This window comes from Centropristis striata, chromosome 4 (genome assembly GCF_030273125.1).
Source record: "Centropristis striata isolate RG_2023a ecotype Rhode Island chromosome 4, C.striata_1.0, whole genome shotgun sequence".
NCBI lineage: Eukaryota > Metazoa > Chordata > Actinopteri > Perciformes > Serranidae > Centropristis > Centropristis striata.
The window spans coordinates 13,757,364-13,771,847 of record NC_081520.1 but is presented as its reverse complement, the minus strand read 5'-3'; the positions used below and the strand labels follow the sequence as shown (position 1 = coordinate 13,771,847).

Genomic DNA, 14,484 nt, shown 5'->3' with positions numbered 1-14,484 from the left:
GGCTTCCATACACAGACCTTGGGTTTTCAAAGCAAACAAAACATTCAAAACCTGGTGTAAGGAGCACATCCCCTGAGAAATGGAATAGATTAATAAGATGTGATGAGTTCTATCTCACAGACACAGAAAACTATTGGATCTGAAGGACAAAAACGTTTTAACTCACAATGAATGCCCTTAAATGATGGTCAACTGATGATTAAATGATCAACCCTATTTAGAAGGTAAATTAGGGGGAATTAAATATGTAAACTGACTATCCCAAGGGTTTCACAAGGTCCAAAAAACACTATATGTTCTGTCCTTGTAATGAAACACAATGTGCTGGAAACACTATTCTTGCATGACTTATTGACCAGTGATAACCTAGAACAATTGTGTGGTAATTGTAATAGCTTCTGCTAATTACTTGGGGATTTAAGGAGCTAAATGTAACCGCTGTATCAGATTGCTGGTCTAGACCTGCACTCTGTGGCCTATCTTTGTTTCCCTCTTCCCCTTTACTTGCTAATATGTAACTCTTCACTTAAAGCCCATGTCCTGGAAAACCAAGATAAGCCCAGGCATGGTCTAGTTAATTTCAGGCAGCAAGACATTCCTCACTATTCCTTATGGGGGAAGGGTTGATCTGAGCTCTGGACATTTCTCTGGTTGTTCCAGACATGTTTTTAAGTTGTTCTTTTATGTTCCTCAAGCCACATGGATTAGTCCAAAAAAATCACTTTCCATTTGCCAAAAACTAATCAAGTCAAGAGCAAATATCAAAATAATTTTTATTCATACGTAGATGAGGCTGCATACCCGCAGGGCTCACCTATTACATTTGAGCCCTCACAACATGTCAACACAGGCGGTGTTTAGAGAGGGAACTGCACATCAGCACATTCATGCCATCGCTACAGGCGACAGGAAGCAGCTTGACGCCTTGCCCCCACCAATACTGGGACCAACAGAGCACTTCTATCTTTCATCTCTTCTGACTGCTTTTCCCTCCCATTTCTCAATGAGATGGCTTCTCATATCCTGCCTATCAGGCTCCACTTATGGAGGAAAGCAGGTGGTGGAGGTGGTGGTGAGAGAGAGCTTGATCCACACACAGAATCCCCGAAGGATTTCATCAGCACCTTTTATCAGATGAGAGCCCTGTTACTCTCAAGACACACTCCAACCATGTTCATAGGGAGAATATAAAATGCAAACCTTCTCAAGAGAGTGTGCTTCAAACTGTGTAACATCTTCAATTCCCCTCTACTGTATATATTTTCTTGGCATACTGAAATGCTGATGATATCAAAATGAAAGGAGCAGGGTTTTTGCCTGGCCTACATCATAGCAGTCTAATCAAAAGAGACAACAGCTTGAAATCAAAGACAAAGCAGTTATCAATTAAACTGTAGTTGATGCCCAGCATCTTGATGCAACGCTTTAGCAGTGCCAGCTTCATCTCTGATTATGGGATCAGGCAGCTGGCCTCAAGATGGATAGATGGTGGGGGATTTTTGTGTGCAACTGTGTATGTGTGTAACTGTTGTGCATTAAAAAAAATCTACAAAGATGATGTACCCTGCATTGGGTTTCAATCTTGTAACCCAGGCTAAACTGGAGAGAGCTGTGACACTACAGCCTAACCCAGCTGTCAGCGGCTTATCATGCAGCAGGGCTGAGAGGAGCAGCTCAGGCCCACTGCTGGGATTCGGGGGCCAAAAACACATTATCCAGAGTGATTCTGCAAAATTGAACAAAAGCTCTGCTACAGTGAAAAGAGAGATGTCACAGCAGCTACTGTGTCATCACTGACTCTTAGAGTTCCTGCTGTTTTTGGAAATATCATATTTGTCAAAACATAGTCTCAGTAAATTGTTTGGTATGTTATGGCCACAAGACCCAAATTAAATGCTCCCAAAACAATTTTGCTTTCATTGTATATGCGAAAATATAATTTAATCTGGCTGAACATTTCAGTTTCCCATGCCATTTTACACATTTTATAAATTCTCCTGTTGCCAGTGCTAGAAAGCTATGTGTATCTTTTATAATGTATTCATCTGGTTTTCTAGATTTGATGGGACTATTGACTGTCAAAACTGAACACAAACTTCACCCCGCAAGCTTTTTCCACAAAAGAGGGATTTTCTACAAACTCATTGCTTGAACAACCCCAGTTCTGCTAGACTGATATCCTAAGGCAGGTATGACGACACGTATCATCATCCAAGGAACAAGCCTGGGCCTGGGGTTTCTATACTTTTGAGAATTTGCCTTTGCTTTGTTAACCTTGGCTCCACAAATTGTCTTTGGCAGCATAAAAAGACAGAGGAAGGGAATCATCAAGCAGGGTTTCCCCTTCTGTTTCCCAAAGGGAAAATGAGGGCGCATCATGGAGAGAGGGTCTTAGAAGCTTTAGCCATATTTTACCCAAATCTCACATGAGCTGTCCCCTTTAAGCATTGTCTATCATAAAACATTTAGGGCTCTCTTTTCCCAGTATATGTCTCAAACAAAATAGGATGCTTTTATGACTAAACACAGACTATTTAGCAGTAATCAGCACTCAGGAGATAAAGTAACTACAATGGAGAAAAAGAGGCATAAAACTAACTGACAGTAATCAAACAGACTTAAGCCAAGAAACACCCCCAAAGAAGACAGAAAACCTTCATTGACTTATTCATAATATGAGAATGAGGCCTCTCATTGACATGATTTGGCTTACTTGCCTTGTAGAACGAGCCAATCATTAATAATAGCTTTTTAATCTTTTTCTAAGAAGAATTACATTGGCTAAGGTCTGTTAGCTCACAATGAACGTTTTATCCCCTCACAGATGAGCACAGGTTCCTCACTTGTTTGGTTAGTCACTGCAGCATTCTCCATATGCTCTCCATATGCTTTTACTTTACTTCTCCTTGTACACACACACACACACACACACACACACACACACACACATTCACAGAAAATACATTTACAGATGCACCTTGTAGTGTTGAATATAGAGAATGGAAAGAGTGGTGCTGGGTAATAAACACTGCAAATATAACAGCAGTGCAGTCTGTGAGAAAATTATAACTCAAAGTTAGCGACTAAGGACATAAGGGACCAGTGAGACACACAAATCACTCTCCATCTAAAATGATTTGCCTAAATCCTTTCTGTAATTTAGTTTTTCACCCCCAAAGTGAAGCAGCTGTTACCCAGGAATAGCTCCTCTAATCAACTTCCAGGTGTTTTATCACAAAACATTTTTCCAAAACAATAAAATGACTACCTAATATTTTATTAGCTGCAGCACAGATGGACTGTGAAGAAAACCTAACGCCCCAAAATTCCCTTTATTACAACAACCTGGAAAAGCTATGTAATTTGCTGGAGCTTACAGGATACTTTATGCATATAATTCACACTATAGGTCCAAGGACGGAGGAATGTTATACCCCCCAAGAAAAGTGTAGTGGAGACATTTTCATTAATAACAGGATAGAAACACACAGAGAAACTGCAGAGTCATCACCTGGGCTGTGATGGGGATATTATAGGATACAGCAAGTATATATTCACCTCACAATTGCATGTGAGTGCATGTCCCCCCTTACTTTTGTTATGCTTTAGCACGCTATGGGGAGAAAGATAATCCCTCCTAACCTGGGATTAGACAGGAGGGGAGAAAAGAGAGATGGATTCAAGTATGCATTCAGTGTCACAGGCGATTACACACCGATAACATAGAAGATGTAGAAGATCTACACCGCAGATGTTAAGGCCGAAATGGTTGAGAGGATTTATCAGGCCGAGGTACTCAGGCTGACCTGAACTTATCTTGTTACACAAAGCAGAAATAACAAACACAACACATTTTCTGAGAAGGGCACTGCAGACTTGCACTGAAAACTATAAAGGAGAAACATTCCTCTCTGTTTCAGGGGAAAATGTTCCAGTCAGGAATTTTACCCGTCTATAAATCTGAATTATTGATTTTCATAATCTATGTACATACTAAACACATCTCACAACCCAGATGAAAACACAAGGAAACTTTGGACATATATTTGGGGTTTGACCTTGAGAAGTAGCATATTTTTATGAAGTGAACAATCAATGATCTTTTGCAGTCCCTTTGTAGCTCAGTGAAAAAAAAGAGATGGTAGTGAGTGTCAGGAATGAAAAACAAAGGCCACAGCAGTGTGTCTGTCAGTAGGAACATCCCTGATGCTGACTGACTGACTGGCTGGAGGCAGGAGGGGATTCTGCTCCACAAACAATTGCCTGGGAATGCCAGGGCTTGTGTGTGCTCAGGTAAGCTCACCTGAATGCACCTGAATCCCCAGGAGACAAGGGGAGGGCTGGAGTCCACCAAAACACAGCAATTAACTGACTTAGAATGACAAGAGCCCCCCTCGCCAGCACACAGAGATACACAAACATCCAGATACCAATCATATTCTAAACAAGACACTTTCTAAGTAATTAAGATGTTTCTGGCCCACGCCTCTGTTCGTGATTTTGACATCCAGGTGTGATGTTTCTCCAAAATGGTAAACAGAAACCCACAAATTAATATGTGTAATTTCAGGCCTCTGTGATTATTCAGTCAAAGCTTTGACAAGCTTGACAAATAGTCAGACACACAAGCAGTTCTGAGAAAATAAGCCCTGTTATCTCTGTTTTGGCAAAAGCACATAAATAAAGCCATAAAAATACAGTGGTGCAATATTTCTGAAATGAAAAAGAAACCGGAGACAGGAAAAAATAACACAAAGTCCATAAGTCCACAAGTTACCCATAATTATAAAGTTTTAGAATATTACAAAGAATGTGCAGTATAATTCTGATGTTATTTCAGCACTGTTATTAAGTTTGTTTCCCCACCGTGGGGTTAAAGGTAATGTTTGAGATAAAGAGAAAAATGTTTTGTTTTTTATTGTGACACATACTAATTAAAAATGATAAGCATTTTGGGATGTGGCCTAATTGCCATGTTGTTATTTGTGGCATAAAGCCCATCTGGTGTCTTTATGCAGCCAATTTAATTCAGTGAAAAAGCTACTTCTCTTAATATATAAATTACAAAAGCACAATTTATCCACATAAACAAAACAGTCTACTAAGAGTTTATTATCCGTGTTAGCAGTTCTTATAAAATCATTAACATTTGGCCACTTAAAGCAAAGGTCATTATTGCAACCAATATTCAAATAGGACTGTTCCAAACAATGGATAAGAGTAGGTGAGGTCCAACATAGATCAAATAAGACTCTGAACACTCCAAGTTTAAATGACACATCGCTGCCAAGAAGAACTCACCCCCTGGCAGCTTAATTTAAGAGAGCTAAGACTGCGCCCTGCACCGAGACAATCCATCAGAGAAACTATGCTTTCCGCTTCAACAACTTCAACAGCCTCAACAGCTAAAAAAGCCTTGTGGTCCAACTGCCATAAGTATTTGGATTAAGCGTAATGAATGGCTTGCCACTTTCCATTCATTCTCCAGTTGCAAAAAAACATGCCAGGATTAAATTAGTGCCCTGCCCTGTACTAAGTGCACATTGTAAGTCACTTTATTTTTGCATTGGCAATGGAGCCAGCACAAATCCTATAACAATCAGTTGTGTTTGGCATTGATCTCAGTACAGTAGACTCATCTTTGACCAGAAGCAAAGACAACAGGTAATGTCAGGGCCAATATCTAGTGCTGAGATGGTTGGTGTATTTATTGATTAGTCAACCAAGAGGAAAAATATTTACAGTTAGAGTTGACATTGATAAATAGTTTTACAAATGTATTGGAAAAATCATTGTAAAGTTTGCTGCTACCAGCTTATCAAATGCACCATTGGAAACTAACCAAACATCTTTGGGTTTGGTTGGATGAAATTGAAAGCCTCAGGATTTTTCACTATTAATAGCCATTTTATAGATAAAATAACTATTCAGTTGTTTTAAAAGAAGAAAAGCATTATAATCAAAAGCTACTGCTCAGATTTCAATCTTATCTATTGGTATTGTTTACATGTTCTGTAAGTATTCAGTCACAAATAATGATCAGCAATCATACAAATGTACTCAAAACTGTGCAAACATTCACGGTTCATCACAGCTGTTCGCAAAAACTCCTGGAATCCCACTGAGCAGCTGCAACATGAAAAGTAACTTTTCACCCTAAAAATGCAAAGTGCAGTTGGTAAATTTCCCAATGAACTTGAAGTGAGGAAGAGAATGTTTTCCACTGCTGAACATGACATAGTGCAGCTGTGTGCCAGTGTACACCATTCAGCTCTTTTCCAACACGACTGTTCAAAGAGCTGGAGGCTCTGTCTGGGGATTTAGGGCAGCCACCAGCACAGCTTAAATCTTATTAAAAAAATGTTCACTGACTGCCTCACAAGCTGCAGTGCAGTATGTGTCGAATCCTTATGGCTGGGTCATCCAACAAGACTCTTTATCAATTTGTCAAGCCATTTATGTGCCACTATAAAACACCATTCACATTGCATAGAATGACATTTTAAAGATACACAATGTGTCTGACCAGTGCAATTTCATGTTTTATTTGTTTGAACATGTAACTATGATTGAGGACTAAACAAGATTTTTTTCTGTCTTTAATCCTTGTATCAAGTCTAAAGATAAATGATTGTAAGGAGTACTGGAAAAAGTGAAACTTATTGGCATCTTTGGGAGATAAACATCAAGTAATCTAGAAGAGGAAGAACGTGACAGAGGGATAAAAATCTAAAGGGATCCATGACAAATAACCCAATTGAGACAATAATAAAGGGACCATACTGAACCTCACTCAACAAGAGAAGAGCTCTGTATGGGCTTGGCATTTGCCATCAGCTCAGATAAAGCACTCTCATTCAGTATCACCCCCTGATAAAGAGTTGTCCCCTGCATTTTAGTCATCACTCATTAGCACCCCATCCACCTGTTGGCAGTGTTAACCTGTCTATTATCCAACTGAAGCCACAGATTAGTCCCGAGTCGAGAGATGAGAAAATGTACACTGGGCCCCACAGAGGTGCTTGTGGGAAAAGAGGGCCCCTATTAGAGAGGTCCTTTGTGCTCACTCATCACGGCTGAAGGGTAGCAGAAAGGACACACTGTCAGACACACTGCTTCTGCTAATCGGCAACACCGGCATGATTGCCTCCAACCATTCACTGGGCCTGTTCCTGATTACATATCTACAGTGGAAGGAAAGGCTTCACTAATTGTTCTACTAATTACTTACTTGCTTAATCAATCATTACTTCCTAAATAAGGTGGCCTTTGCGTTGAAAAAATAATTGGAGATCATGGGTGTGGTGCTACAAGACTGATAGCTAAGGTTATAAAGGGTTAATACGAGTGGAAGCTCTGACATTCAGATTTTCTGGCAGAACTATTTGCATGGAAATCAACAGAGCCTGACAAAAACAAACTTATCTATAAATAGTATATTTGTATGTCCTTCTTGTTCACATGCATGCCTTTTTTATAATTTAGTCATGCTGAAATTTTGAACACCTGCACACACAGCATTTGCTTGAGTAGTAATTTTGCTAAATAAGGCACATTATGAAGTAATTGCTTTCTCTTCTTAATTAAATAATTTTCTTATGGTTAAATTTAAGGCAGCATATCAAAATGTAATATGCCACCATCAAAAGTCAGAATCTTAATGTTGTGCTTACCACATAATTTCAAGAGATCATGTTCAAGTAAATTTACTTACCACTGTCCTCAATGGAGAAATAGAAGATGTCATTTGTAGCATTGTCACCATCCTTCAGAACATAGCATATGTTCATGTCGTCAATTTCAGCTAAAAAAGAGAAACATTTGCATAAATATACATGATATCTTACTGATAAAAGTTTACATAAGTTGTTTGGCTGAAATGACAAGTGGGTAAATGAGTCCAATTTTTTCCTGACAGACTATTTGTCAATAAATGCTCCTGAGACCTGCTATAAGAAGCAGGCTGAGGCTGCGTGATGAAATGCGCCCACTACATAGTGCCAAGGGAATCTGACAGGAGAAAGTGCCCAGTTACAAGGGCTGTATATCTATTAGACTTCTGAATGGCACAGAACATAAAGAATAGCTTGATTGTGGAGCTCCATCACAGCAGTCTGTTTGCCATCCTGATAGTGTGGTGCTAGACAGGATTCTTTATAGCCTTGGATCTGAAGGATAGTGAAGTTTACACCCCTTGCTGTCTTCAATTTTTGATGTCAAAACATTTCCCTTCAAAGGGGCGGATTCATAACAATGCATAGCCATGATTTTCAAATGCCCAGGAGAAAGTGTCTTTATTTGTCTAGTGTCTGTTTACTCTTGTGAGAACTCCTGAAATATTGAACAGGCCTCTTGGGGAAAGCATCTCACAGTGACTCTGTAAATAAAAGCAGGGAGTACATGGATATTGACTGTACACTGATGCTTCTACAGTACCCTTATATTAAGCATTTACCAAGATTTACAGAGACACTTGTCTGGTCTGCTTAATGTTTGCGAAGCCAGTGGTCTTCTGTGATGAATGCCACCTATCTATCACCATGCCTGTAATCCCCTTTCCTTCTGTTAAAAAATATGACTCTGATAATGTACAAATCACCATCACTTCTCTCCTAAAGTGAAATATATTAGGCACTGTTTGAAAAATGCACTCCTCTAGTGAGATCTGGTCAGCCTGAGGCACTGGCATACTTCATCTCTGTAAATAGGCTGTCTCTTGAGTGAAAACAAAAACCTTATGTTTGAACTCAGCATTTTTCAGGCATCACAGGGGAGTGCATTTAGCAGAGTGAGTAAATGTAAAATGAGTTTGAGAGTGGGCTCAAGAGAATTAAAACTGTCTTCAATGTGAGTCCTTGCAGTACATTATAAATCTGACAGAATGTCACAGGATTGCAAAGCTGTTTGAAATGTAGCTCTCTTACCTTGGGTGAAGGTGGTGATAGTGGCGTTTCCTTTGCCGAGGTTGATCAGGTAGCCGTGTTCTGGGGTCACAATAATCCGAAAGGTCACATAATCATGAATACTGTCTCTGTCCTCTGCTTTAAGAGTCTTACTGGTGATCACAAACCCTAGATGACCATTGTCCAGAACCCGTAATGTTGGGGCGCCCTTGTTTACCACAATCTGTGGTACCCCGTTATCCACTGCAAGGATAGCAATCTTCATCATTTGAGGTTTTCGAGTCTCAAATACTGTGTCGGGGAAGACGTAGAAGTCTGTGTGAGTACCATCTGTGACGGTGAAGGAGAAACTATCCTCTGCACTCTCTGTGCCATCATGCCTGTAGCTGATCAAGTTCTCATTCAGGTCCTGCTTTGTGAAGGAGGTGACAGGTCGGGTGTTGTTAAAGAGCAGGCGACCATGAACTGGGATTTGAGTGACTGTGAACTTCAAGAGGCGGTCAACGGTGTCCCTGTCCTCCACCGTTAGTTCAAAAGGTGTGATGAGTTTGTTCTCTCCCTCGGTTACCACCAGGCCGTGTATTGTCATGACAGGCTTTTTATTGTCCACATCAGAGATGGAGATGCGGAAAGTGCGGAAAACAGGGTTGTAGCCATCAGTCACTTCAAATTCAAAGCTATCCATTTTCACCTCATCATCAGATGTGTGGATGTAGTAGACTTTGTTGCCAGCCAGCTGGAGCTGAGTGAAGGATGAGATGGGCATCCCGGGTGTGTCTGTGCACTCCAGGTGTCCTCTCATGGGAGCTCTGGTGATTGTGAAAACCAAGTGTTCATCAGGGCTGTTGAGGTCACTGGTGCTGAGCAGGTCTGTCGTCAGAGTAACTCTGCCACCCTCTTTAAGGGATACACCTTTACTGATCACATCTGGGAAAACCATGTCAATGCCACCCACTGTGACATAGAAGTATCTGTCAATCAAAGGGTTGATACCATCTGTCACATCAAATTTGATGAGATCTCGCACCCCTTCTTGCCCGTTATGGATGTACACAATTAAACCTTGATCCACCTCATTCTGTGTAAAGTTCGTTCCAACTGTAATATTTTGCAATGTCCCAGAAGGTGTCGCCCTCTGTAAATACCCTTGACCAGGCCCATAGCGAATAATATAAGTTAGCGTGTCATCCTCAGAGTCCAGATCAGTAGCTTTTAAAATATTGCTGTTTATGACTTTCACGTCACCAATCTCAATTTCAAGGCCGTCATTGATTGCCATCCTCGGGGTCTCATCGTCCACAGGGATAATCATAACTATTACTGTTTTCTCTACACTGAACTTTCCGTCAGTGAGAACAATATCAAAGCTGTCCTCTGTGGTCTCTGAGTCATCATGCTCATACACAATGCTGGAGGCCTCCCTGATCTGATCCAAGGTGAAGTTGGATACAGGGATAGTGCCAGTAGTGAGCTGATTGAGAATAAATCCGTGCTTGGGAGGTTTGGTAATAATGAATGTGAGCTGATCAGAGGGGAGATCTGCATCAGCACCATTCAGAATGGGCGTGTCGATGACTATGTTCATGCCCTCCATAACTACAAACTCTCTCATGTAAATCTCTGGCTTTTCATCATTAGAGGGGATTATGGAGATAGGGAAAAAGTGCCTTTCAGAGAAATTGATGCCATCAGAGCATCTAAACGTAAACCTGTCCTCTACTGGCTCAACTCCTTTGTGAATGCTTTGAACATAGTAAATGTGATTCTGTCTGATGTCCTTGATGGTGAAAGCACTAATAGCAGTCCCAGACCTGGATTTCTCTGAGCCTGGAGCAGGGGAGATATTTTCCACATACCCTGAAGTCGGCTGTACAATGATTGTACAAAGGAGGTCATCGTTAGAGGTGTCTGCATCATGAGCGCTAATATGAAGAATTTGAATGACATTCTTCTCTCCCTCAACAACAGTGAACTGTGGCCCCACGAAGACCTCTGGTGCCTGGCTGTCCAGGGGAAGAATAGTTACATGCACTCTCACACCTGTGATCTTATTTCCTCCTACAGTCCACTCATCAGACATGTCTGTCAGAGTGAGATTGAAAAAGTCCTCCTTTGTGGTCAAGCCTATTTCCCCACTGGTATGAGCATAGACCACAAAGCCGTTAATTATATCAGCTTGGGTGAATGTGCCAGAGGGGACACCTTTCACCAGAATTTGTCCTAAGGATGGTGGGTCCTCCACAATGAAGGTCAAACGAAGGTCATCTGTGTCCTCATCTCTTCCCTGAATTACATTACTTGTTATTTCTGTTGCTCCATTTTCCAGTACATCTATGTAGGAGCCAATAGTGCCAGCTGGGAGACTAATAGTTGGAGTCTCATCATCAATTGGCTTCACATTAATTTTTATAGTAATTGGAACAATGTGGATGCCATCACTGACATCTATTTGTATCAAATCAGTTGTAGATTCATCTCCATTATGGATATAAGAAATTCTGTCATTTCGAATATCATCAAGGCTGAAAGTGTCTCCTCTTGTCAGGTCAGTGAATGTAAACTGAAACTGGCCATGCAGTGGAGGCTGAGTAATAGTAAAGGAAATCTGTTTGCTGTCAGTATCTGCATCAGAGGTGTCCAGCTCACTACTTGTAATGATATGTCTCCCGCGTTCAAGCACAGTAAATCCAGAGTTGGTTATCTGAGGCGGCTTATTGTCCACAGGTTTTAAAAATATAGTGAAAGTGCCTTCTACAATATTTCCAGAAACATCCTCAACAGTATACTGAAACTGCAAAACATGACTGGTAATTCCAAGCTCAAGATCAGGTGGCTTGTAAGCAATTTTATGGTGGTTAATTTGCGCCTGAGTGAAAACTGTGACTATCGTGTTTGGCCTCTCAGTTAATACTAGAGCTCCCAACACAACTGGGTTATTCTCATCAGTATTCGTCGGGGGCTGGATGATTGTGTATTTGAGATCCCGATCCTCTGAGTCCAGGTCGGTGTAACGGAGGAATTTCTTTCGGAAGTAAGTAAGCTGATACTCATGCACAGTCATCTGCAGAGTCGTGCCAGGGAACAGTTCAGGTGGGACATCGTCAACAGGGAGGATTTTGATAATGAATGCGCTCTCACCAGATTGGTTTGGGGGGTCATTGTCATCTTGAACTCGAAACACAAACTGATCCATGACTGTGCTGGTGCTGTGAGGCCCAGTGTGCTTGTAAAACAGTTTACCATCAGTAATATCCTGCTGCAGCCATTCAGTCACTACTTTCTCATACAATTCATCCTCTGTATTAAACTTCCAGGTTGATGGATCCTCTGGGGCCTCAGACTGACGCAGCAACACCTGCCCAATCGTGGAAAAGGGAGGCTCTATTGTAAATTTTATTGAGGAATCCTCTGAGTCGATGTCTGCTGCACTGAGCATGAGTGAGGAGACTGGCATCATTTGGTTTTTGAATAAAACCAAACCAGTGTTGGCATTGATTATGGGAGGCTCATCATCAGTTGGCACAACAGTGATAGGAAACAGAAACTCCACCTCATTTGTGCCATCTGTCATTCTGAAAATAATATTATCACTGTATGTGTCACTGCCATCATGTTGATAAATGACCACTCCAGCGTCGAGGTCAGTTGGTGTGAAAAATTTCTTTGACGTGCCCAGAACAGTTAATTCTCCATGTCTCAGCCCATCAATAACAGTGATTTTGACTTTGTCTAAATTGTCCTCATCACTGATTTCCAAATTTTGTGAACTGGACAGAGGTCTGGACTGACCCTCATACAGCAACTGGCCAGTATTCCTCGTCACCACAGGGGCCAATGTGTTCATAGGCTTAACAACAATCATGAAAGCAAAAGGGTCTGACACAGCCCCCTCTGTGTCCACAACCTCAAACTCAATCTGGAAAATCCGCTCAGTGTTTGAATCCACAGCAGGGGGTTTATAGGCGATTTTCAAGTCTTTGAGGTCTCCTTGGTAAAATGAGGTTATTGGTAAATTCCTATCATCTGTGCTCACAATGTAGCCCTCCTCAAAGGACAGGGTGGATGTGATGTTGAAAATTAATTCGTCAGGATTAGACTCAACATCCTCTGCGGCCAGCATATCCATGGTTATCGCTGTCATTACAAACTGGTCTACTTCCATCATCATCATTGCCACAAAACTGGGTTTGGGAGCTGTGTTGTCCTCTCCATCTTTAATCCTTACCAAAATTTGGAAAAATTCCTGCTTGAGCAAATTGCCTTCCTTATCATGTAACTCCACAAGCATTGGAATGTAATCTCTGTTGGGTGACTTCAAAGCAAAAGTGTGCTGATAACGGATGTTCATTTTAATAAATTCATCACAGTCCACCATTGTTCCGAGGCTGTCCTCATACACAAGTTTCCCATACCTTGGCAGCACGCTGCCCCTGGAGAGAGTGGCTATTTTGCATTGTTGTGCACTTTTATCATAAGTGAATTCTAATATTCTTCTATCGATGGGGTTACTTGTACCGAGCAGTTTTTCGACAGTGAGTGGCATATTTTTGGTGAGCACTTCCAGCTGTGTGAAAATTACTTCCACCTCCATCATAAAAGGTATTATAATGGTATCCGTTTGGGTGTCATACCTGAGTTGTAATCTCACTCTGTCCCTCGGAGGACTCCTGGAGCCAAAGTGAGAATACTTCACGTCGTTGGGGCCAAATTCACATGGAAACTTTTTCGGAGACAGGTGTCCAGGCTTTTGAGACAAGGGGTCATTGTCCAGGACCGTTATAGTGCATCTATCACCGGGCTGAACTTGGATAACCAGATCGTTGATGGGATCAATGAAGACTGATCTCCCGAAAGGCACACGGATCCCATTATTGGCAACCAATATCGTGTCCTCTGACAGCTCAGACCTCAAGGCGTATGATAATCCATAGCTGTCAAAAACCTGTGCGACTGCATCACCTGTCAGAATCACTGCAAGCAGAACAAAAGCAGCGCCAGTCCCGTGCAGATGCGGGGGAATAATCCAAGCCATTTGTAGTGTGAAACCGCAACGGAGACACGGTTAACTTTGCGCATACACCCTTATAAACTAAGTACGGAGGTTAAAGTTGCAAGAATAAAAAACCAGAGTTGGATAATAACACGCACCTATGGGCACTAAGGTGCACCATTCTCTCACAGCAGCTGTACACTGATAACATAAACTTCATAGTCCTGCTTTGCTGGAGTAAGGAGAGTTACGCCCTCCTCTGAGCCGATTGGTTAATATCTCCACTGGAATGCGTTTGTCAGGTTTTCAATGGTCATGTCTTCTGTCATTCTGTGCAGACAAAACGATGCCGCGTGGGCTGGACCTCATCAGGCTGAACGAGAGAATCAAAATAAATTAAAAAAGGCGATGTTTGGGCATAAGGCAAGATTTATAGCCTGTAGAACAGGCAGGAATTACATGACAAATACTTACTTTCACCCTATTAGAAGTTGTTTAAAATAATTAACATTTTTTTCTCTAATCAAAGCTATTCACTCATTCCAGAGTATTCCACTCAACAAGGCAAAGCAATCCGAAGCACAGTTCTAT

The 14,484-nt window shown here is 41.4% G+C and overlaps 1 protein-coding gene across 1 annotated transcript in view; it reads right to left on the bottom strand.

Moving 5' to 3' along the window:
* frem2b (FRAS1 related extracellular matrix 2b) overlaps positions 1-14,087 on the bottom strand; it is a 53,245-nt gene extending 39,158 nt beyond the window's left edge. The window contains exons 1-2 of the mRNA XM_059330611.1: positions 8,925-14,087; positions 7,715-7,804 (exon numbers count right to left, since the gene is read on the bottom strand). Of these exons, the coding sequence (XP_059186594.1) occupies positions 7,715-7,804; positions 8,925-13,935 (5,101 nt within the window). The 5' untranslated portion in view covers positions 13,936-14,087. The remainder of the gene's footprint in view (positions 1-7,714; positions 7,805-8,924) is intronic.
* Positions 14,088-14,484: the final 397 nt, after the last annotated feature.